At 37.7% G+C, this 26,794-nt stretch overlaps 1 protein-coding gene, 1 long non-coding RNA gene and 1 pseudogene across 2 annotated transcripts; all 3 read left to right on the top strand.

The window, feature by feature from the left end:
- Positions 1-2,907: 2,907 nt before the first annotated feature.
- Positions 2,908-3,475, top strand: LOC139787089 (uncharacterized). Its single transcript, XR_011722519.1, has 2 exons — positions 2,908-3,136; positions 3,239-3,475. It is a non-coding gene; the product is annotated as an uncharacterized lncRNA (long non-coding RNA).
- A 12,705-nt stretch (positions 3,476-16,180) lies between these two features.
- LOC139787092 (uncharacterized) lies at positions 16,181-18,036 on the top strand (annotated as a pseudogene).
- A 3,773-nt stretch (positions 18,037-21,809) lies between these two features.
- Positions 21,810-26,684, top strand: LOC139787088 (uncharacterized; the record flags this gene model as incomplete). Its single annotated transcript, XM_071726185.1, has 1 exon — positions 21,810-26,684. A coding segment is annotated over exon 1 (4,875 nt), but the record flags the coding sequence as incomplete, so codon positions are not given.
- Between the last annotated feature and the right edge of the window lie 110 nt (positions 26,685-26,794).

Below are 26,794 nucleotides of genomic sequence, written 5' to 3'. Positions count from 1 at the left end.
GTTCTTAGGCCGCTCAATCACAGCTATTCCATTCTTCTGAAGAATGATTACGATTGGTCTTCCTGACAACTTATAAAACCCGATTAACGGTGTCATGTAAACGTAGTCAATGTGCTGTTTTTCTATAAGAGCTAGAAGAAAAAGATTGTGCTTGCTTTCTGTATAGATCAGATGGAAAGAATATCCACATAAAATTTGTCATATAGGACTGAAGAGACTATTGGCGTTTTCGATTGAAGCAGGGTTAACCCATTTCAGATTCTTTTCTTTTATAACTGACCCACGGTTATTCCATTCTTTAGAAGAATAACTGTGATTGTTCAATCCTTGAAGAAAATAACCTGAGTTGGGTTAACCTCGCTCCAGTTGAAAACGCTATATGTCATTTTTGCATTCATTGCAATATTTGTAACATTTTTAGTAGCATCTTTGTAATTAATAATTTTATTTACTTTATATTACATTTTATAATAATATATGTCATAAATGTAAAGATTTTTAATATATGTATAAAATGATTTATTTTAAATTAACAAAAAAAATTATATTTATTTAATATGCCTTTTAAAAAAATATTTTTCAAAAAGTATTTTGTTATTTATAAATGGTTAGATAACTACAAGATTTGCTGATTTTTGCTGATAATTTGTTGTCAGGCAGTGTTATCACGATTTGCTCTGTATTTGGCACCAATTTGCAGTTAAATATTGTCCCTAAACATCGCTTGGTATTTGGCGTCAATTTGTTCTTAAGTTTTGTTACCAAAATTTGCTCAATATTTGGCATCAATTTGGCGTTAGGTTTAGTCAACAAACTTTAACAGCAATTTGGTGCCAATTTGTTATCAGGTAGTTGCTAAGCTTTGCTCGGTATTTGGCGTCAATTTGTTCTCAAGCTTTGTCACCAAAATTTGCTCAATATTTGGCATTAATTTGGCGTTAGGTTTTGTCAACTAATTTTAGCGGCAATTTGATGCCAATTTGTTATCAGGTACTACTAAGCTTTGCTCGATATTTGGTATCAATTTGACGTCAATTGTGTACGCATGTTTTGCTACGTATTTGCTAGCAGTTTGTCGACAACATTTGATAAAACAAATTTTGATGCAAATTTGTACCATTTCTGAAACCAAAATTTGTAGCAAGTATTTGGCATTATTTGTTCGAACAGATTTGGCTATCTGGGTATACATCCTATAAAAAAATGAACTGGAGAAAATTTGTTCTTCTTTTCACGACGAACAAAATGGCGTTTGAATTTTTCCAAAATCTTGATTATTGACGGAAATATGTCAATTTTTAGGTAATTACTGCCTACGCGTCGTGGAGTGCCCTAGGCGTGCGCGCTCGCGCTCAATTGTACCCCACGAGTTTTGCTCCTTTAATTTTAATTTAATTTATCTTTTTTGCTCCTTTTTTATTCCTTTTTGCTCCTAGGATACTCCGCGACGCGTAGGCAGTAATTACCTATAAATTGACATATTTCCGTCAATAATCAAGATTTTGGAAAAATTCAAACGCCATTTTGTTTGTCGTAAAAAGAGGAACAAATTCTCTAGTTCATTTTTTTATAGGATGTATAGTTTGATCGCTAGGGCAATTTAAACAAATAAATTGTTAATAACTTTTTACTGCATCGACTTACGAAAAAACTATTTACAGATTCTTGTTCTACGACCCAAAAAACATAAAAAGACATTAACTTAAGCCATCAACCTCGATAAAAATGCTCAATCGACCTGGCGTATGGACTATTAGGCCCCCAACTTAGATATTCTTAAAAATGATCTAAAATTACTTAGAAAATCGATTAAAAAAAAGCAGTAGTAACACACATATATATGTAGGGGAGACCGGGGCTAAACCGCCAGCGGGGTTGAACCGCCAAATCAAATATCTCGGAACCTGTATATTGTGCGAACTCGCTATTAACATTGTAAACGCTGCTTATGGTACCCATGTGACCAACGGAGTTTCGGCAGGTTACCTGCCGTGTTATGATTTTTACGAGGGCAAACGTGTTTTCGGAAGGTGAAAGTGAAATTTTCTGCGCGTGGAAATATTGTAATATCTGCAATAATATTTGCTCTCCAAATCTCGCGGTACGTGATTATAAAGAGTAATGCATGCTGAACACGAATCCAGTGTAGTTTTTTCATTATCGTTGATGTCTAATATTTCGTGGGCGATCAAACCTGAAACTTATGTTTGGGGCTTATCCGCCAGTAAGCACCCGGGGTTGGTCCGCCAGTCTCGTCACTGTGGCGCGCCGGGCGCACGACTTCAGCTCACGGCGATTTCAGGTTAGGTTTCCCTCGAGCGTGATTCTGTCTTCCCTTGCACGTGCGTCAATTTGTGTAGGAGGGAAATGGTACGCACGTATCGTCGCAAAACGGGTGTTTTTGGGTGTTTTGGCCGACCGAAAAGATGGCGGACCGTTGTTTTCGAGATCGCTTACGCTCACGGCACGTCGGCGAGGTACGGCGAGGCACGGCACGGCTCTGAGATCCCGCGATTTCCGCGCGAGAGTTGACATGCCGCGCGCGCTGTAGATCGTCCCGACTCCCGGCCGCGGTAAATCGTCGTTGTTGGTCGTTGTGTCAGTGACAGTCGCGCGTGCGACCGCATCGTCCAGCGTTCGCCGCATCGTCTCGGCGTCATTGTCGCCGCCGTTGTAGTGGTGGTGGTGTCGGTGGTGGTCATCGTCGTCGTCGTCGTCGTCGTCGTCGTCGTGGTGGTCGTGGCCGTTGTCGTCGTGGTGGTCGTGGCCGTCGTCGTCATGGTGGTCGTGGCCGTCGTCGTCGTGGTGGTCGTGGCCGTCGTCGTCGTGGTGGTCATGGCCGTCGTCGTCGTCGTCGTCGGCGCGTCGAGGAATCGGCGCGAGGACGCCGTCGAGTCGGTAAAATTGGTCGCGCTCCACCGCGAGCTTTTCTAACCCCCCTGTCGCTATGTATCGCTCCCCCGCGAGAAACGCGGCTTGGTTAGGTTGCTCGAGGGTCCGCGCTGATCCTATGGCACCGGAACGCCGTCACGCGTATTCCCCGTGGTTGCCCGCGTTGACAATGTGACGTGCCGTTGGGGAGTTTACGATTTGGTTAACCTCTGTATTCACGTGCCTAAATTGTTTTATGGAATAGGTAAAACAATTATTTTTTAATGTTTTGCATAAAAATTTTTAATAAATTTTTATATTTTTCTCTTAAAAAACAATTATTAAAATGTATCCTATCATTTTTCAGGATTACATGTACGTATATGTATTGAAAATGCAGTGTGGCGGATAAACCCCGGGGGGGTGGCGGTTCAACCCCGGCATTTTTGAGATTTCAATTTTTGCACCGTTGTCGTTTTTGCTCTATACCGGTTAAACAAAGCGACGTAGATAAAAATTTCCTTAATAAATTTTGTAGCTAAAGGTTCACTCTTTACAGTGGTATACCACATTTAACTTCAATTATTTATTTTGTTGTTAAAAATCGGCTCCGAAAAAAAACTGGCGGTTTAGCCCCGGTCTCCCCTACTACGTTAGGGTGGCAATATTTTTGAGTCAAAATTTTGATTTTAAGTCTCACCCCTTAAATTCGTTCTACGAACTCTCAAATAAAGATCCTTGAAGAGCAGGCGCTGTAACTTAATATTTAGAGGTCACTCAAAGACTATTACAGTCGGCTACTAAAAAAAAAGGTTGCAACACATGAAATTGACCGCGTATGGACCTCTTCTTCTTTTTTGGGTAATGGCTCCCAAGGAAGAAGAAGAGGTCCGATACGCGGCCAATTTCATATGTTGCAACCTTTTTTTTAGTAGCCGACTGTACATACAAAATTCATTAAAACAATCACCTATAGCGTAAGCGTAAGCTATATGAAATCTGATAAATGCAATGCACGAAAACGGGTGGAGTTCCGAAAACGCCCGACCTCCGATTTCGATGAAACTTTGTGAAAAGCTTCGTTTTGAGTTGAAATGAAAGTCCTTAAAAGGAATTTTGGCGACTCCTATGATAAAGCTATTTTTTAAGATGAAATGATAAAAAATATACGAAGACCTTCATAATTGTACGGGATGTTATAAATTGAATATATACTGTTTTTATTGAATAATTTTATATTTTTATTATATACTTATAGCAGAATAGCTAGTATGTATATATAAACAAGCTTGTAAAGCACGCCACGAACCCATGTGATAATCCCCATAGGTAAGATGACGCGCTTTACTAATATTAACTGTTCTGCTGTATACACTTTTCACGCGAACCGAGGTTCACCCACACCCCCCTGCTTTCGGGGGAGGTGCGGTAGCCCCGAAATAGTTTACGCATACACTTTTCACGCGAACCGAGGTTCACCCACACCCCCCCCCCCCCTGCTTTCGGGGGAGGTGCGGTAGCCCCGAAATAGTTCACGCATACACTTTTCACGCGAACCGAGGTTCACCCACACCCCCCCCCTGCTTTCGGGGGAAGTGCGGTAGCCCCGAAATAGTTCACGCATACACTTTTCACGCGAACCGAGGTTCACCCACACCCCCCCCCCCTGCTTTCGGGGGAGGTGCGGTAGCTCCTCCCTCGCTTCGGCGTATAGATTAGTGACGCGCTTTAAAAGTATTTCATCACAAAGTTTCACCTAAATCGGAGCACGGACATTTTCGGAAGAACAGCCTATATTTTTTATCATTTTATCTTAAAAAATGGCTTTATCATAGGAGTCGCCAAAATTTCTTTTAAGGGCTTTCATTTCAACTCAAAACGAAGCTTTTCACAAAGTTTCATCGAAATCGGAGGTCGGGCGTTTTCGGAACTTTATCCACGAAAACTTCCTGCGGGAAACGTAAACTTAATTTAAATAATATATTGATAATATAATTTATTTTCCAAAATAATAAAAGGATTCAATGTAGAAAATTACATTAAGTGCACTATTTAATAAAATAGCAATATTTTGAAGCAATTAACGACCATAAATTTTTAAGCTACAGCATATAACTTTAGAAAGGCTTTAGTTTGAAGATGATAAAATGTTTTTCTAAAGTGGCGTTTGATATATTTACTTACAAAACAAGATTATAAGCCGCGGATGGTTAAAATATAGTTAAATTCATTAAATCATTTTATATTTGCTATAGACAATCTTATGCCAAAGATTGCATTAATTACTTATATTTATATTTTTTTTTCATGTGTTGTACCTCAAACTTGATGGCCTCAAACTTGATAAAGGTACTTTAATAAGGTAATTAAAAAAGGATTAGCAGTAAAAATGAGTGAAAAATGCAATTTTTTACCACTTTTTCGAAAAAAATTTAATGTTTAGAGGCTTTGAGCGACCTCTAAATATTAAGTTACAGCGCCTGCTCTTCAAGGGTCTTCATTTGAGAGTTCGTAGAACGAATTTAAGGGGTGAGATTTAAAATCAAATTTTTGACCCAAAAATATTGCCACCCTAATGTACATGTATGTAAAATTGCAAAAATTATCTAAAATATTGTATTTTCCGCAGAGATTACTAAAAAAATATAAATAATTTCTTTGTTTATATTAAATTACAAACCAGAAATATGGGTGTGTGTTTGCGTATGTATTGACGTATATGGACATGGATATTAAATACGATAATGTGTATCTCCTAATTGTTCAGGAAATATATATATACATATTATGTATGTATATATATGTATATATGTATGTGTATACACGCGCATACGTACACACACATACACACACACACACACACACAAATTCAGCTATAATAGGAAAATTAAAGTAAAGCAAAGAAGGGTGTTAAAATAATTTATTACACCATGTATATATATAAAATAAAATATATTTATTTGGCAGACTATAAAAAGAATACCAACATTTGTTGCAAGGGTAAGGAAAACTGCCAAAAACCTTACCAGTATTCATACAAAACAAAAGTACATTCATTCAAAAAAAAGAAAACAATTATATTTCATTAAATGATTATAATTAATATAACAAAACAAATGACTACATTGATATCACAATCAGATTAATGTTAATATCACAAATATGTTACTAGTTAATCTTTATGAAGTTAACAAAACTTACATTTAATCAATAATCTCGTATATATCATACATATATATTAATATTTTATACTGAAACACAGTAAATCCTTTGTTAAAAAATCTGAGAAAAATAAAAAGAATTATATATAAGTATGGTTATATATTTAATAACACAAAATAAAATTTTCATTCAATAAAATATTGCACAAAGGTAATTACTGCACATGCACGCAAAAGGAACAAATCGGCTAGATGAATATGACTACGTTAAGTAAAACAATAATAAATAAATTGTATGTAAAGTAATTAATGAGTGACTACGTTAGACAATAATAATTTTATATAAATTACAAAAAAAACCTTAAGTGCCATCAGACGAAGTAGATTGTTGTGCATATAAATTTTGCGGGTTATGTAATTCAAAATGTTCACAATTGGGTTCAAAATGTACACAATTAATATTTTCTGTTTGAAAACTTGATCGAACAATTGAAATTGCGGAAATAGTTTCATTGGATAATTTATTTCTCTTTTTAGTTTTTACATCTGTTACTATAGAAAATATCCGTTCCGCTTCGGCATTTGAATGTGGAAATGTTAAAACTGTTTCTACTAAAAATTGTAAATTTGAAAATATTTTTTGGCCATAGCCGTCTTTGCATTCAAATATTTTTTTCCACATTTCATCGATTTCTAAAGAGGCCAATTCTTTTTTCTGTAAATTGTTAAAAAATGTTGGTAAAGTTACCCATTCGACTGCTAATTTTGTTATATCTATTTCTTCTATTTTTAAGTGCTCAACAATATTACTTAAATCTGTAATTTTAAATCTACCTACATCAAAAAGAGCTATTTCGGGATCCAAGAAAGTTAATTGTTCAAAAAAATAATCTTTGTAAGGCAGACGTTTTATCATTTCGCGGATTGCTGTTTTATAAAACTCTAAGCATTTAAATCTAATTTCCCGAGCGCATTCTAAAGATAACGTTGCCAAATGTTTTTCACATTCAGGTCCAACATGTATTTGATCTAAATGTCGGATGTTATTTTCATCGTCTACGTTTATAGCAGCGATTTCTGTCAAAGCCTCGGGGATCATAAAATTGTAAATTCAAAATTTAACCTAAGTGGTAGCTTTATATCTTTTTCACAAAATTATATTATCTAACTTAACTCAAGTGACATGTATTTCAAAAAAAAAGATGTAAAATCTTTAATTTCTTCTTCACAAAATTATATTACCTAACTTAACTCAAGTGACATGTATCTAACCTAAGTGGTAGCTTTATATCTTCTTCACAAAATTATATTACCTAACTTAACTCAAGTGACATGTATTTCAAAAAAGATGTGAAATCTTTAAATTAAATTGCGCCAATTGTAAAGAGAATATGTATATTGCTTTGAAAGATAATTGTTATGCAACTACTTTAAAGAAATAAAACCCAAGTGGTATCTTCGTATTCCTATTCAAGGGTCTTCCTATTCTAAACCCAAGTGATAATAGCTTCTTAATTCTCTTTAACAAATTTTTAATATTACAAAGAATCATTTTAATTACAAAGAATTAAAGAAGTAACAGTACAAAATAAAAATATTTAATTAAAACAAAATAATAAATTTTTCTTGTAAAAAAACTTGGCGCTGCTAGACTTTGAAATTTAAACATTAAAATTTAAACATTAGTACTAAGATTTTTGATTAATAAAAACAATAAACATAATTTAGGGAAGATGCGACAGGAGTAAAAAAAGCAGCGCCAAGTTTTTTTACAAGAAAAATTTATTTATTTTGTTTTAATTAAATATTTTTATTTTGTACTGTTACTTCTTTAATTCTTTGTAATTAAAATGATTCTTTGTAATATTAAAAATTTGTTAAAGAGAATTAAGAAGCTATTATCACTTGGGTTTAGAATAGGAAGACCCTTGAATAGGAATACGAAGATACCACTTGGGTTTTATTTCTTTAAAGTAGTTGCATAACAATTATCTTTCAAAGCAATATACATATTCTCTTTACAATTGGCGCAATTTAATTTAAAGATTTCACATCTTTTTTGAAATACATGTCACTTGAGTTAAGTAGGTAATATAATTTTGTGAAGAAGATATAAAGCTACCACTTAGGTTAGATACATGTCACTTGAGTTAAGTTAGGTAATATAATTTTGTGAAGAAGAAATTAAAGATTTACATCTTTTTTTTTGAAATACATGTCACTTGAGTTAAGTTAGATAATATAATTTTGTGAAAAAGATATAAAGCTACCACTTAGGTTAAATTTTGAATTTACAAAATACATTGCGTGTACTTGGCACTTTTTTTTACCTTTTTTGAAAAAGGTAATTTTGTACTGATATCACCTATTTTGTAGTGTTAAGCAAGGATCTGCAAAACATTTTTATTTTTTATTTTTTAATTATTCACAAAATTAGCAATACCAACAAATACATAAAAATTAATAATATTTAAGTAAAAGTAAATTATACATTTCTCACAAAAATTGAAGGAACACTAAATTTATCTTTAAAAATGAATAAAATTTAAATTTCAAGCTTAAAACCTCTACTTCCGAAAGATTACTATTATTCGTCCAATTTTTATTATGTCTAGACATAATTTTAATTCAGCGAATTTTTATTATGTCATGACATAATTTTAATTCTGCCGCTAGGGAATTTTTAAGTCGATTCTTATAAATCAAGCTTGAATTTGATGTCTAAGTGTCCCAGGTTGCCGATAACGAGGTCCACATAGTGCGCTCCATAGTTTTCGGTGTTCAGGTGTATTAATACCTTGAATTCGAGGTCCACGTGTTCCAGGTTGCCGATGACGGGTTCCAGATAGTGCGCTCCATAGTTTTCGGTGTCCAGGTGTAATAATACGTTGAATTCGATGTCTAGGTGTCTCACGTTGCCGATGACGAGGTCCACATAGTGCGCTCCGTAGTTTTCGGTGTCTACGTGTATTAATACCTCGAATTCGATATCTACGTGTCCTACATTCAGATTTAAAGTTATTAATACACCTAGACACCAAAAACTACAAAGCACACTATGTGAACCTCGTCATCGGCAACCTGGGACACGTAGACATCGAATTCGAGGTATTATTACACCTAGACACCGAAAACTACGGAGCGCGCTATCTGGACCTCGTCATCAGCAACCTGGGACACCTAGACATCAATTTCAAGGTATTAATACACGTAGACACCAAAAACTACGGAGCGCACTATGTGGACCTCGTCATCGGCAACCTGGGACACCTAGACATCGAATTCAACGTATTAATACACGTAGACACCGAAAACTACGGAGCTCACTATCTAGACATCGTCATCGGCAACCTGGGACACCTAGACATCGCATTCAACGTATTATTACACCTGGACACCAAAAACTACGGAGCGCACTATGTGGACCTCGTCAGCGGCAACCTGGAACACCTAGACATTGAATTCAACGTACGATTACACCTGGACACCGAAAACTATGAAGCGCACTATCTGGATCCCGTCATCGGCAACCTGGGACACGTGGATATCGAATTCAAGGTATTAATACACGTAGACACCAAAAACTACGGAGCGCACTATGTGGACCTCGTCATCGGCAACCTGGGACACCTAGACATCGAATTCAACGTACGATTACACCTGGACACCGAAAACTACGGCGCGCACTATGTGGACCTCGTCATCGGCAATCCTGGGACACGTAGACATCGAATTCAACGTATTATTACACCTGGACACCGAAAACTATGAAGCGCACTATCTGGACCTCGTCATCGGCAACCTGGGATACCTAGACGTCGAATTCAAGCTTGATTCATAAGAATCGACTTAAAAATTCCCTAGCGGCACTTTCTGCCAAGCGTAGAGAACCTTCTTTTCCGGCAGCGGTGGTAATACGATGTAAGGATACGAAATCTCTCCAGATAAACATGAAGCAATTGACTCAATATGTATTATATACCTAATACCTAATTTACCTAAATAGAAATCTTCCTCCTGACCGATAAGTCTATCGACCTTATTTAATTTGCCTACTAGATCGATCGAAATACGCGCGCGATATCGAAACTGGCGATACCTGCGCCGCCAGCGTCGAAAAAGTGAAAGTGACATTTTCTGATATATATATGTTATATTGATTGAGAGACGACGACGTATCTCCGTATCTCCGTATCTTAAAAATAAATTTTCACATTTGGACTTTGCGTCGCAATATCTCCGCTCGTAGGGCACGTAGCGGAAAATATTATAGGAGATACCCCCCCAAAGTCGACCCCAAGCTATCGATCAAGCCTACTTAGAACTTGATCCGTTCACTCGTTATCGAGATCTCAACATCTTGGGTACTCGCAACCCGTCGCGTCGCGTAAAAGAGTCACGGTCGGTCTCGCTCCGCGTGTACTTGGCACGAGACACTACCGTGTCTCTTGATTTGTCGCAACTTGCCGAATTATTCGCTGACTATTTTCAAATAATTTGTGAATTAGAATTTTGCGCGATTGAAAAATAATATTGAAACTATTAAAAAAATGTAAGGAATATTTCAAAAACAATAAATAAGCTTTAATGGAATCATTATTTAAATGTGTTAAAATAATTTCTGCAGATTTTAAATTATCTTCAAATATTTCTAGATTAAAATAATTTTTTAAAACTATCCAATTCATCAAGCAATCTAACAACGCATTTGTGTAAAACAAGCCATCGCGTATTTGATAATTTAAGCATTTTATTTTTCTCTACATTAAAAAACTCTTGAAATTCAACTAATTTTGCGAATCTCTTTGCACTACCTGAAACGTAAGTGGCAACTCCTCGAATTAAATTTTCACAGTCCTGTGGTAATTTTCCGCAAGCTTTACTAGCTACTATCGCGGATGAATGGCAGATGCAATTTAACAAAACTACATGTGGAACTTGTAACTGTAAGCGAGAAAAAAAAGAATTATTGCATCCAGTCATCACTGATGCATTGTCGCTTGCCATTCCAACAATATTTGTGATCGGAATTTTTTTAATTTCTAAAAGTGTTTTAAAAGACTCGAAAATTTTACTTGCTGAACAATCTCTGGCATCTAAACATACTAAATCTAATAACTGAATTCTAACTTTCTTATTTAAAGGCGAAACAAATTGTACAAGAATACACAAAATCTTTTTATCACAAATGTCTGTGCTCTCGTCAATTAAAATAGAAAATTTTTGTTTACGCAAAATATTGACAATTTTTCCTGTTTCATATTTAGCAATTACGTTTTTAACAATATTAGTGCACTTACGTCTGGCCATTGAAAGAGCTTGCGCAATTTTAGAATCTTTAAAAATTGATTTTAACAAAGGACTCAAATGATCTGCAGTATAAAATGCGACATTATGCTCTGCATAAAATGCAGCTAACTTTATTTCCGCGCGTTTAACTTGATTTTTATGTGAAAGAGTACTTTCATTATCCTCAAGTCTTTCATTCTGACATGTCGATCGTGATATATGCTTGGACCTTTTTGAGTGTCGCACTAAATCTGTTTTGCAACATCTGATGGCAGTATTACAAAAAGTACACAAAGCTTTATCCTCTGTAGGATGGGGAGCCAACCATCCTTTAAAACAATCCTCATCTAGCCAAGAATTTTGAAAACTTCTAATTTTTTTAACGGCTCCTGATTTCTTTAAATTCATTTTTAAAAAAAATATTTTTATGATTGATATTAATATAAAAAATAAAAAATAAATTTTAATAAATTATATATAATAATTCAATAAATTATATATAATAATATATATAATAAATATAATAAATTTACATTTAATAATAATGAATAATATATACAAAATATTATTCAAACCTATAGCAAATTAACACATTATTGAAAACAATTAAAAGAATAATTAAGAGAACGATTATCTCTTCCAAAAAAAGAGGAACGGAATTACGTTTTCAGATATACATAATATTAAATACTGACCAAAAAATACTGACCAAGAAACAAAGCTAACAAATATTACATACATTGAAAATTTACATCTTAAATCTGTAATAAATAGTCTTCTACCCAATCAGCAGACAATATTTTTTAAATGTTTCTTAAATATTTTTTTTTCAGTATTTATACATTGTTACAGTTTATGGTACAAATAATATTTATTTAATGTTTATTAAACGTTTATTTTACATTAATTATTAATTTAAAATATTGATTTAGAAAAAATATTTATTTAACGTTTATTTAATATTTAGGTCACATTAATTATTTGTTTGCAATAATATTTTTTAAAAACATTTATTTCACATTTATTCAACATTTATTTAATATTTATTTTACATTAATTATTCATTTAAAATAATGATTTCGAAAAAATATTTATTTAACGTTTATTGATTAATATTTATGTCACATTAATTATTTGTTTGCAATAATAATTTTTAAAAACATTTATTTCACATTTATTCAACATTAATTTAATATTTATTTTACATTATTTATTCATTTAAAATAATGATTTAGAAAAAATATTTATTTAACGTTAATTGATTAATATTTATGTCACATTAATTATTCGTTTGCAATAATCATTTTAAAAAACATTTATTTCACATTTATTCAACATTATTTTAATATTTATTTTACATTATTTAATCATTTAAAATAATGATTTAGAAAAAATATTTATTTAACGTTTATTTAATATTTATGTCACATTAATTATTCGTTTGCAATAATAATTTTTAAAAACATTAATTTCACATTTATTCAACATTAATTTAATATTTATTTTGCATTAATTATTCATTTAAAATAATGGCTTAAAAATAAAAATACCATTATTATATACGTTATAACATGCGCTAATAAATTCTAACACGGTTATTATTTGTACGATTAATTGTGTGATTATTTGTGAGAAATTTTATATGCAAATTTCTTGCGAATGCTTGAGCGAGTTAGACGGAGTCTACAAATTAAATGCGCAAGTCTCAGAGTCGCAGGAACGGTCTTAAGACAGAAATTGACCAGTCACAGTCGAACGCTTCTAACTGTTATATTAATTGGTCAATTTCTTTCTTACGACCGTTTCTGCGACTCTGAGACTTGCATCAAACCGCTCAATAGCAATTGAATGTGATTGGTTCTTACTTTTAGAACCAACAAATCAACGTAGTGTGTGTTGATAAGACGACAACTCAGCAGTCGTTCTGCTGAATTATTGTAGACCCCGCATTTAATTACGGCTCCTATTATACTGCACACAGGACTACACGATAACACAATAAAGTGACAAAGCGGTGACCAATCACCGTTTTCATTTTTCCAAATCGAAGTATTAGGCTGCTTTCGAAAACGTCACCCGAGTGCACACGAGTATACTCTCTTCTCTTTCTAACTCACTGAGTTAGAAAGAAAAGGAAGTATACCCGTCTGTACCCGGGTAATATTTTCGAACGCAGCCTTAATAGCGTACGTCGGTTCGGCGCGCTTGATTGGTCGCTTGAGTTGCGACAACGTGCGACGTGCTTATGTTCTGTGGACGTGACGTGTTTGCGCGTGTCGGACAGTCGGTGACTTATGGCGGAGCGTGCGGATGTGTAGCAACCATAGCAACTTCGTTCTTCGTTCCCATTATTTGTGTGCCGGTAGGTTTGTGATATAATAAAGTTCTAAAGTTTAATTCTAACATCATTATTGCCCTCCCGCAAAGACTTCCTGCATAACTATTAAATTTCTTACAGCAACGTATGTACCGTTGAATGCACATGGTGAGCCGCGGAATACCGCGGAATTAAACGACGACTCAATCGCCGACCCACGTTATTTGACAATCAATTTAATGTGTGATATTACTTTTCTGATTCAATTTAAGAGCTGTGTTGAGACTGATAGTGACCGCGTACAGTTAGAAGAATTAGAAAATATATTTAAAAATCACACATGAAACATTATTTCAGCATAAAGATCTTGCTATGACCGTCTATGGACCTTGCTCGATTTTCAATTGCGTTATACAAACAGCGGTCTTGTCAATACTTTAAAATACAAGTAAATTTTTTTTCTTTCTTATATGTATTTTATTTTATACTGCAAATGTTTATCTTGTTATACATTATGTATACAATGTGTACAATATGTACAAAAAATAATATTTAGTAATAAAAAATCAAATATAACACAAATTTTTAAAATTATTAAAAAACCTTTCAATGTAAACGTTTCCCAAATATTAAAAAAACATTTTTTAAAATGTTAAAACAAACGTTTATTAAACGTTAAAATAATATTTTTCTAAACGTTAAAATAATATTTTTTAAACGTTAAAATAATATTATTTTAAACGTTAAAATAAATGTTTTTTTAATGAAAAAAAGGGAACTTATCCCATTATTTTTAACGTTTTTAAAAATGTTTGAAAAATGTTTTTTAAATGTTTTTTAAAAACATTTTTTAAATATTATTTTGCTGATTGGGTAATTGTTTTCAAAAATATATCAATTTTCTCATTATAACATACCTACTTACCTACTTACCTAACTCTAACCTATGCCACTTGATGGGATCCGGCCAAATATCATGACCATCAGCATGTACGTTCCTGCACTCGCCGGTGCTACGTCACGCCACGTCGCGCATGCGCTAGAAAAAGCGGCCCGAGGAACAACACTGCTCTAGAAGAGAAGAGAGGGGGGGAAGTAAGTCAGAGTGGAGAATAGTATTCTGGAATGTAGCTGGTTTGGAAAATAAAGATAAGAAGTTTTGGGAGGGGTTGAAAAAAGAAGATGTGATAGTCATGGTGGAGACTTGGATAGGAAAAAAAGGATGGGAAAGAATAAGGGGTAGGCTGCCGAAAGGGTACGAATGGGGAGTGCAAATGGCGAGGAAGAAAAACAAAAAAGGGAGAGCAATAGGAGGGATGATAATGGGAATAAGGAAAGAGATAAAAGAGAAGGGTACGGAAATAGGAAGAGGAAGGGAGGGGTTGATAAAGGGAAAGGTTAGGATAGGTAAGGAGAAGTGGAATATTATAGGGGTATACGCAAAGAAAGAGGAGATGGAGGAAATACTACAGGAGCTGGGACTGATAATGGAAAAGAAAGAAGAAGGAAGGTTTACGATTATTGGAGGAGACTTCAATGCGAGGACTGGTCAAGAAGGCGGAGGGATAGAGGATGAGGAGGAGGGAGATAGGTGCAGAGGGGGAAGAAGTTCAAAGGATAAAAAGATAGACAGAGAGGGGAGGATGCTGGTAAATAGCATAGAAGAGAGAGGATGGGAGATTTTTAATGGAAAGGTGAGAGGAGACGAGGAGGGGGAGTTTACTTTCACGGGGGGAAGAGGAGACACGGTGATCGACTATGTTATAGGAGAAGGAGAAGTAAGAGAGAAGGTAGAGAAAATGATAGTGGAGGATAAGGTGGACTCGGATCATCACCCCTTGGAAATAGTTTTAAGGAGAGATAAGGAGGGAGATGGAAGAAGAAGGAAGGAGAAGAAGGAAAGCAGGGGGGTATGAAACGAAGAAGGAACAAAGAGGTTCATTGGAAAAATAGGAGAGATGGAAGAAAAAGTGGAAGAGTTGAACAAGGAATGGGAAGAAATGGAGGTAAGAATAAAGGAGGCAATAAAAGGGGTGGAGGAGGAGATGGGAGGAAAGAAGGGGAAGGTAGGATGGTGGGATGAGGAGTGTAGAGAAGCGAAGAAAGAGGTAAGAAGAAATCTAAGGATTTGGAGGAAAGAAAGAGGAGAGGGCAGCGAGTACAAGGAAAAGAGGAAGGGGTTTAGGGAGATGTGCAAGAGGAAGAAGGAAGAAGAGAACCGGAGATGGGAGAGAAAAGCGGAGGGAGCAAGGAGGGAGGCGGAGGTATGGGAGATAGTAAATAAGGAGAAGAAAAAAAGGAGGGGAATTGAGGAAGGAATAGAAGAGGAGGAATGGAAAGAGCACTTTATGAACCTGCTGGGAGGAGTGGAAGTGAGGGTGAGGTTAGGGAAAGAAGAAGGTAGGGAGGAGAAGGAGGGGGAAGAGGAAGAGGAGATAAGCCTAGAAGAAATGAGGAGAGTTGTAAAGAGGTTAAAGGATGGAAAAGCAATGGGAAGGGATGGGTTTCCAGGCGAGGTTTGAAAGCGAGGGGGGAAGGAACTGGAGAATTGGGCATGGAAATATATAAATAGGATATGGAAAGGAGGAGGGTGGCCGGAAAATTGGAAGGAGGGAATAATTGCGCCAATAGTAAAGAAAGGGGAAGGAAAAAAAGCGGAGGAGTATAGAGGTGTCACAATAATGCCGTCATTATATAAGGTGTACACGGCCATTCTGGCAGAGAGGTTAAGAGAGGAGATAGAGGGGAAGAGAATAGTGCCGCAGAACCAGACAGGCTTAGAAGAGGGATGGGAACAATAGATAACATATACGTGCTGAACTACGTGGTGAACAGAAGGCTAGAAAAGAAGGGGGGAAAACTGATAGCATGTTTTGTGGACCTTAAGGCGGCGTTTGATTCGGTAGATAGAGGAGTACTAATAAAATCAATGAGAGAAAGGGGAATAAGGGAAGGGTTGGTGAGGAGAACGGAGGAGATTCTAAGGGAGACGAGAAGCAGGGTAAGGGTAGGAGACGGAATAGGAGAAGAGTTCTGGACGGGAAGAGGGGTAAGGCAGGGGTGCCCATTGAGCCCGCTACTATTTAACGTGTTATTGGCGGATATGGAACAGGAAATGGGCAGAGTTAAATGGGGAGGAGTGATGCTAGGAGGTAAGAGGGTGTATACTCTGGCCTACGCGGATGATGTAGTGCTAATGGCGGAGGACGAGGACCAAATGAGGAGCATGCTGGAAAGACTGGAAGGTATTTAAGCAGGAAGAGGTTGAAACTGAACGTGGGAAAGACAAAAATAATGAGATTTAGGAAAGGAGGGGGAAGGGACAGTAAGAGAAGATGGAGATGGGAAGGAAAAGAATTAGGAGAGGTGAAGGAATTTCGATATCTAGGATACATGTTTCAAAGGAATGGAGGACAGGAAGCGCAGGTAAGGAAAAGGATCAAAAAGGCAGCGGCAGTGATGGGGAAGATCTGGGGGATAGGGAAGAGGAGATTTGGGAGAGACTGGGGTAAAAGATTATGGCTGTTCGATAGACTGGTGTGGACGGTAATGGGATATGGAGCGGAAATATGGGGATGGAAAGAAAGGGAAGGAATGGAAAGGTTGGAAGAAAGGTATATCAGATGGGTATTGGGAGTGGATGGGAGAACGCCGTGGTATCTCGTTAGGGAGGAGTTGCAAAGGGATAAGTTGAGAGGGAGGGCAGGGATGAGGGCATGGAGATTTGAGAGAAAACTGGAGGAGGGTAGAGGAAGTGAATTGGCAAGACTATGTTGGGAGGAGCTGAAAGGAAAGGAGAAAGAAGGGAAAGTTAGTTCAAGCTGGGAGAGAGAAAGAGGAAAGTTCTTTGAAGACAGAGGAGTTGAATTGAAGGATCTAGGAAGGCTGAGAGAAGACGGGGACGGATGGTTTCACAAATTATTCGGAGGGGACAAGGAAAAACAAAGGAGAGAGAGATGGGAAAGGATCGAGGGAGCAGAGTATAACAAATGGTACAGGCTAGTAAAAGGAGAGGGTATACCGGGATATTTGAAGAAAAGATGGGGAGAGAGTAGATGGAACAGGGTGGTGAGACATAGATTAGGAAATGAGATGAGAGAGAGCAGATACTGGGAAACGGAGGAGGAAAAGAAATGTAGGTTATGTGGACATAGGGAGGAAACGTGGGAGCATGTGTGGGAGGAATGTAGGAGTTGGGAATTAGGAGATGGTAGTTGGCAAGAAGCGGTGGGATGGGTATTGGATGAGGAAGGAGGCGGAGAGGATTGGATGATAGAACTAGAGGGGGAAAGAATGGGAGGAAAAGGGGAGTTGGAGGAGTTAGAGGAGGGAAGAGATGAAGAGGGAAGGGGAAAAGGAGGAGAGGGAGGAGAGGGAGAGGAGAGGAAGGCTGAGTAAAGAAGAGGGGAGTAATTAAAGCTCATGTTACAGATCACCCAGGATGGAGAGTGAGGGGAGAATAATTGCAGAGGCGGTGAACAGGATCGCGGAGGAGAAAGTAAGGAAGCTACTGAAGGAGAGGAAAGAGGACGATAGAAGGAAGGATGAGAGGATGGAGGAGATGGAGGAAAAAATAAGAAGATTGGAGAGAAAGGTGGAAAGCTTAGAACGAAGTGGAGGTAAAAGAAAGAGGGAGGAGAGTGAGGAGAGCGGGACAGGGAAGAAGAAATGGTGGGCAGGCGAGGGCGAAAAGAATGAGGACGAGCTGAGAAAGAGGAATGTGATTCTGAGGGTCGAGAAGGCGAAATGGGAAAGCAAGGAGTCTAGTTGGGAGAAGGTGAAGGAGCTCTTCACGGAAGGGCTGAGGGTGAAGGTAGTGGTAAGGGAGGTGATGGTGGTGGGACAGAGGGGTGAATGGCTTAAGATTTTGGTGAAGTTGAGGGATGAGGAGGAGAAATGGCGGATCCTGGAGGCGAGGAGAAGGGCAGGGAACGACATAGGAGTAAAGATTCAGGAGGACAAGTCAGTGGAAAGGAGGGATAGGGAGAGGGAGGAGAGAGAAGGGAGAATGGAAAGGAGACTGGAGGGGCATAGGAGTACAGGGAGAACGGAGGAGGACGAATTAACAAAAGGGATGGAGGAGAAACTCTTCATGGAGTCGGACGAGGAATTGGGGGATAAGGGAAAGAGAGAATGGGCCAAATAGAGGAGAGCCATAACGAGAAGGAAGGAGGACGAAAGACGAAGCCCAGGGAGAAGATGATGAAGAAGAGGGGGAGGGAGGGCAATAAATTGTAAGGTCATGGCCAGGCACGGGGGAGCTATATTTTTCTTTTTGTTTTTCTTATTGTTTGAATTTAAGTTTTGATTCTGTGTGTTTTTGATATGAGTTCGGAGTTTGTAAGAGGTTTGGGAACGTTCCTCATTAAAAAAAAAACGCCTTGTAAACCCTGTGGGGAAAAGCAATAAATACACACACAAGTTAGTTTAAAAAAAAATAGACTCCCGACTGCTGCCTAAAGTAAGTTAAATTATAATTAAAAAACAAAAAATTAAATGGTAAAAAAGACAGATTTAAAAAGTTCAAAAAAATAATAAATAAAAAACAATTTTAAAAAATTTAAAATAATAAAAAATACGAAAAGGTAAAATTTTCTAAAAATTTAATACGTATATAATAAAAAATACTTTATTTTTACGCTATAATTAATTGCACATTTAAAAAGAGCTGTCGGGAGACGTCACGTCAAATTTTATACTTATTTGGTACATATATTATACTTTATGTATATTCGTACATATACATACACAGACACATAACACGCGCATGCGCGTGTATATTTAGTATTAATATTGTAAAACAGAAATAAATATGATTGAGAAATATTAGATTTGGCGTGACGTCTCCCGACAGCTCTTTTTAAATGTGCAATTAATTATAGCGTAAAAATAAAGTATTTTTTATTATATACGTATTAAATTTTTAGAAAATTTTACCTTTTCGTATTTTTTATTATTTTAAACTTTTTAAAACTGTTTTTTATTTATTATTTTTTTGAACTTTTTAAATCTGTCTTTTTTACCGTTTAATTTTTTGATTTTAATTCTAATTTAACTTACTTTAGGCAGCAGTCGGAAGTCTATTTTTTTTAAACTAACTTTTTTACCAATTAATTTTTTTAAGTTCTTGTTTTTATACAACTAATAATATAAATATATAAAAGAACAATTTGTAAGATGTTGTTTTTCAAATATTAAAAAAAAAATTTTCAAATATGAAAGAAATATTTATTCAAATCTTAAATTAACGTTTTTCAAACGTTAAAAAAACATTTTATAACACGTTAGAATAGATGTTTTCGTAACATAAAAAAACACTTTCTCAAACGTTAAAATAAACATTTTCAAACATTAAAAAAATGTCTTTTTAAAAGTTAAAATAAACGTTTTTTTAACATTAAAAAAACACTTTCTTAAACGTTAAAATAAACACTAAAAAAATGTCTTTTTAAACGTTAAAATAAACATTTTTTAAACATTAAAAAAACATTTTTTTTAAACACTAAAATAAACGTTTTTAAATATTAAAAAAATGTTTTTTTAAATGTTAAAATAAATGTTTTTTTAATGAAAAAAAGGGAACTTAACCCATTATTTTTAACATTTTTAAAAATGTTTTTAAAAATGTTTTCCAAATGTTTTTAAAAATATTGACGTAGAACTACGTCTTTCTCCGCGGTAGGGAGGGTACCCACGGATGAAACAATTGAACGCGACTATGCAACGAAAACATGTCACACTTTGAACATCTTCGAAACTAATAATCGTAGAGTAATCATTGACATCTCATTTTGTTTAGATATTCGTAAAAAGAGCGAGAGAGAAAACGTTAGCAATAGCGTTCGGGTAGCGACGAGGTCGAGGGGAGCGCGGTGAGGAAGGATAGGCCGATCGTGTTTTGTCTTTTCCGGTCCGTGCTTGCGACGAAGAAAAGCGCGAGCGTCAGAGCGTTCCGGGAACCGGTAGAGGAAGCATCGTTTCGTGAATCGCTGAATTCTTTATTCAGAATCGTTGTAATTTCCCCGCGTGTAAAGTATATATTTTGGAACGGTCGTAAGCTAGCTGTTAAACGTGCGCGTGCGTGTGATGCGACGGCCAAACGAAATAGCGGCAATATAGACTCGATGAGCGGTACCGAGGAAGCGATACGACGCTCACCCTGCGAGGAACGAGACGACGCCTGCCACCGCAAGGATTGCGAGGCCATTCCGGATTGCCGACAACTGCGAATTATTAGCTGTTTGCAACAACGCTAAGTACCTCAGTATATTCTCTTCCGAATACTCGGATAAGCGTGTTTCACGCCTTTCGTTAATGCCTTTCCGACCTGCTTCGGATAAGTCGGTCCTACACCGGACATACAATTCGCATTGATTGATTCTCGTACCAGGAATATAAGTGCGGAAAGGCCCACGCGGTGTGTCCGTGTTAAAGGCACGCACTTACGAACATCATTCGCGAAATGTAATAGTGTTAACGGCATGTATTGACTTTCATATTATAGTCTTTCTATTGCGTTGATTATAGAGTTTCGATGAGAATATTTGTCCTTCAGACTATCGTCGTGCCTAAAGGCATATGTAACATAGCCCGTGTTCGCGATACTTTACTTTATTGTTCTCGGAATACTTTCCCGTTTCGTGTCACGCCCTCGAATATTTACGATACGATAGCGTTCAATCCTTTACGAGATCAGATTCTTAATTTACGTGTGTGATATGATATTCTGATAATCGGTTGTACAATATCCGTCTCGCTTTGCGTATTGAGCGATTACATTTGTTTTACAAGGATTGCGCCCTGTGCACCGAAACCTGCGGTTACTCAATCTAATAACTTTAATTTAAGGATGATTTACTAGATTCGGTTTACATTATTTTATGACTGGCGTTTCATCCCGCTGAGCTGCGTTATTCGGCTGCGAGATCTTCAGTGTACAATAAATACTTTGTGTCTTAAACTATTTATCTTTCCTTTCCTTTTTATTTTGTACACACTTTCGAAACAGACTTCAAACCGGGATTCTGATAACATTACGCGAACTAGCATTGGTTGGCTGAAAAGCCATACCATTTCAAACATTTTGGTCTTTCGAGCCGGATCTGGATCCCGGATATAGATCCTGAATATAGATACATATACAGTTCTCGAACACGGTGTACGGCTGCGGGATGAGACTCAGTCATATTGACAATCATTTAGAGCAGCAGCTCACCCTGATGGGTATAATTGCTAAAACGGTTGATAGTTTACTTGTTATCGGACGAACAAATATTACAACCACGATGGTGCACACGCGGCTTGCAGATCTTAAGGAGAACTGGAATCAGTTCTCGATTCGACATCAAGCCATCGGATTGGCAATACGCGGATTAAGTGCAGAGGATAAATTACGGATAATGAGTCACACGTATTTTTCGGAAGGTCTTTTTTCACAGACGCACCAGTGTTATCTCCATGAAATCGATAAATTAAAATCGCTTCTTGAGCCGGAACAAGAAACCGTAATACCATCGACTTCTACGCAATCTCTTCCAGATAATCTAGCTTTCTATAATCGCGCCGGTTTGCCGATTATAAAATTACCTGAATTTGACGGTTCGCAAAATGACTGGTTGTCGTTTAAAGATTTATTTTGCTCTATCGTGTTAACAAATACTTCGCTGTCATCTGTCGAGAAACTACAATATTTAAAGACGAGTCTAAAAGGATCAGCTGCCCTATTATTGAAAAATACCCAACTCACGTCAGCTAATTTTCAAAAGGCATGGGAGGCCTTAATTGCATTCTACGAAAATACGCGATTACTCGTTAATGAAGCTCTTCAATCTTTATTCTCGTTGAAACGAATGACGAAGGAATCGGCGACTGAAATGGAGCAGCTTTACACGAATATAACGCAGATCTATCGCACACTCGAAACTTTAAAACGCCCTGTGCAAACGTGGGATGACGTCCTAGTATTTATTACTATTCAACGACTTGACGCAAATTCGGTTAAAGCATGGGAGAATCAGTTAGGCGCAGCAAAGCAGCCACCTACGTGGCAACAAGTTAGCACTTTCTTGTTCGATCGGTTTCACACGCTTCAAGCTGTTGAAAAATGCAGATTAAATTCCCGCTCACATCCAGCGTTGGCCGCGTCACATTTTCAAGGTAAATCGAAAAACGATAAATCAGGGAAGTCTAATACTTGTGTGATATGTTCCGAGAAACATTATGTAGCATATTGCCCGCAATACACATCGAAAACTGTGCCACAACGGATGGCTATTATTTCAAAACACAAACTGTGTTTTAATTGCCTCGGTTTACACCGAGCCTCTACGTGTCGTACAACCAAGCGCTGTCAGAAGTGTGGCAGCAAGCACCATACCACTATCCATTCACTTAATAAGAAATCGACAAATTCTGATCAGTCTTCGACGAAGACAGAAACGAAAGCGGACTCTTCTTCTACGATTACAACGGATCGAGCGGCACAGTCAACGTCTACGATCTCAGATGCAAAATCCGTACATTCTGCGTCGATTTCCAGATCTACTTCGAGCGTATTATTGGCCACGGCACTAATTGAGATTGAAGGTTACAATGGAGAGCGCGGTAAGGCTCGCGCATTAATTGATCAAGGATCAGAGATATCTCTAATTACGGAACGTCTTGTACAACGGCTGCACCTTCCGAGAAAACATTCGTCCATTCCCTTAATTAGAATAGGGGCTCAGAAAGCCCGTCGAACTAAAGGAGTGGTTACCTTCAAATTGAAGCCACATTTCAGGAGTGAATACGAATGGCCCATCGTCGCTCACATACTACCTAAACTCACTACTGCGTTACCTTCTGTGCGTTGCGACAGTTCAACTTGGATTCATTTGAACGGCTTACAATACGCAGATCCGGAATTTACAATTCCAGGACCCATTGACATTATTTTGGGAGCGGACTTTTATGGTATCATTCTCGAAGAAGGAATTGTTAAGGGAGCTTTGGATACTCCAATTGCGCAAAGTACAAAACTAGACTGGATCATTTCTGGTCCTGCAGGAGACGCTCCTACCTCTTTCCTGATTCGAAGTCATCATATTTCGATGGATAAAGAACTTTATGATTTGATTCAACGTTTTTGGGAAATGGAGAAGATTCCTGTGTCAGATAATTCTTCGTTATCTGCAGAAGATCAGCAATGCGAGCTTCATTTCCAATCGACTCACACTCGAGATGCAAGTGGACGCTATCAAGTTAGACTGCCTTTCAAGCAACCAGTCGAAAAATTGGGAGATTCACGAACGAAGGCTGTTAAAGTATTGAACGGTCTGTCTAAACGATTGTTATCTAATCCTCAGTATGAAAAGGTTTACCACAAATTTATGGATGAATACAAGGAATTGCAGCACATGACCCTCGTTCCAGATTTCTGTCCGAAACCTCAACACGTCTATTATTTGCCACATCATGGAGTGCTACGTGACAACGATCTCAATCGTATTCGAGTTGTATTCAACGGCTCGAGTCATACATCAACTGGATGTTCGCTAAATGATATATTGTTTACAGGAGCAAAGCTACAAATCAACTTATTCGACGTTCTGATCTGGTGGCGCAAATTCCAGTTTGTCTTTTCGTTCGATATGATGAAGATGTACAGACAGATTTTGATACACCCAGATGATCGAGACCTCCAAAGAATTCTGTGGATTCTGCAATCTGAAGCCCTTCGAACTATCATACAACTCATCAAGGATGAAGGAATTAACTACCCTCTGGCAATTCCCGTCTTGGAAAAAGGACGGTACATGGATGACGGTTTCGGAGGCGCAGACTCAATTAAGAGGGCACAAGCAATTGTCAAGGAAGTAATTGGCATCTGCAATGCAGGAGGCTTTCCGCTTCATAAATGGGCTGCAAACCACCCAGAAATTCTTCATACCATCCCTCCGGATAAACAAGCCATTTCTTCTCCAGTTAAGATAAACGAGAATGCTCTCGTCAATACCTTGGGATTATGTTGGAATCCTCCTACTGATACCTTCCATTTCACTATTGAAATCTCAAAGCCCAATGCACTTTCTAAACGAACAGTTATGTCGGTCATCGCTAAGATATTCGACCCTCTTGGATTACTTGCACCTGTACTTATTCCTGCCAAAATTCTTATACAGGAATTGTGGACTCTCAAACTTGGCTGGGATGATCCTTTGCCAGAAACGGTATCTACCAAATGGAACCAGTTCGTCGATCAGCTACAAGAAAATTATAAGATAGCCATTCCTCGTTGGATCAGTGTGACATCGAATCACCACATGGAAATCCACGGCTTTTGTGACGCTTCTCAGAAAGCAATTGCTGCCGCTGTATTCGTACGATCCACCGACGCTCTCGGAGTTACAAAGGTCACATTGTTGTGCGCCAAAACGAAGGTCGCTCCACTGAAACGGCTTACTATAGCACGCCTGGAACTTGAAGGCGCAGTTCTGCTCACGAAACTGAGTTCGCAAGCTTTGAAGGTTCTCGAATGGACCCATCTACCTCTTTTCTGTTGGATAGACTCTGAAATCGCAGGTACCTGGATTAATGGGCATCCATCTCGTTGGAAGGACTTCGTCCACAATCGAGTAGCTTTCATTCAGGAAACGTTACCAAACGCCCAGTGGAGATTTGTTCCAGGTAAAGAGAACCCTGCTGATTGTGCAACACGAGGGTTGACACCCGCTCAACTACAAGAGTATATCATCTGGTGGCAAGGACCACATTGGCTTTCCGAACCATCTTCTTCTTGGCCAAACAAATCACTGACTCCTTCTCTCGATGCAAATTTGGAAGAACGACCAGCTAAAGTCGTCACCATCTCTAAAGACTGCGGTTCTGAGTTGTGGGATCTTGCTTATCGATACTCAGACTTGACTCGCTTACTACGAATTACTGCTACTTGTATGAGAGCTATTGCTCGCTTTCGACGATCAAAGGCGACACTCTCCGAGACGCCACTGACTCCGCAAGAGTTAAATCAAGCCAAGCTCTTTTGGATAAAATCCGTACAACAAGTGTACTTTAAACACGACCTGCAAACCTTAATTTCGGGAGAATCTCTCGATAAGACAAGTCCACTTTTGCGACTGACACCCAAATTGGACTCTGACGGATTCTTACGCGTAGGCGGTCGCCTTCATTCTGCATTCCTGCCTATTAATACTAAACATCCGTTTATCCTTCCGAAAGACTCTCCTCTTACTACACTAATTATCGCTGATGCGCACTTGCGTACGATGCACGGAGGTACGCAACTAACTACTAATTTAATTCGAACTGAATACTGGATAGTAGGGGGACGAGCTCCAATACGTTCTTTCATTCTGAAATGCATTCGATGCGCCCGTTTTCGTCAGAACAAAGCACAGCAATTAATGGCCCCGCTGCCAATAGAAAATCTAACGCCAACTCGGGCATTTTTACATACTGGTGTTGATTACGCAGGACCGTTCGTCCTTAAAACTTGGAAGGGAAGAAATGCCAAGACTTACAAGGCATACATAGCGCTATTCGTTTGTCACTCTATCTCGGCCATTCATTTGGAACTCGTGACAGACTACTCTACTGATGCGTTTATTGCTGCATACAAACGCTTTACTGCAAGAAGGGGAATATGTGCAACCCTAATGAGCGATTGCGGCACTAACTTCAAGGGAGCTGATTCCGAACTCAAAAGATTATTCTCGTCTTCCTCGAAAGAGTTGGGAGACTTGGCTATACTTCTTGCCAATCACGGAACTCAGTGGAAATTCAACCCGCCATCTGCACCTCACTTCGGAGGTAAATGGGAAGCTGGGGTACGTTCCGTCAAATTTCATCTCAAACGAGTCGTTGGTGACAAATTGCTTACGTTTGAGGAGATGAATACTTGGTTAACTCAGATTGAGGCTACCCTCAATTCACGACCCCTCTCTCCACTCACGGATGATCCAGAGGATTTAAATGCCTTAACGCCTGGACACTTCCTGATAGGAGGTGCTCCATCGATTATTCCTGAACCGTCTCTGGAAGCGGTTAAAGTATCACGATTATCCCGATGGCAACTGATTCGACAAATGTTGGAAAGTTTCTGGACCAGATGGTCTACCGAATGTTTACAACGCTATCTTTCCATTTACAAATGGAATAA

Source organism: Temnothorax nylanderi, unplaced genomic scaffold (genome assembly GCF_030848795.1).
Source record: "Temnothorax nylanderi isolate EJ_2023f unplaced genomic scaffold, tnyl_v1.0 TNYL_tig1262_pilon, whole genome shotgun sequence".
Lineage (NCBI taxonomy): Eukaryota > Metazoa > Arthropoda > Insecta > Hymenoptera > Formicidae > Temnothorax > Temnothorax nylanderi.
Note: the sequence above shows the minus strand (reverse complement) of the source record. Positions and strands in the feature narration are given on the sequence as shown.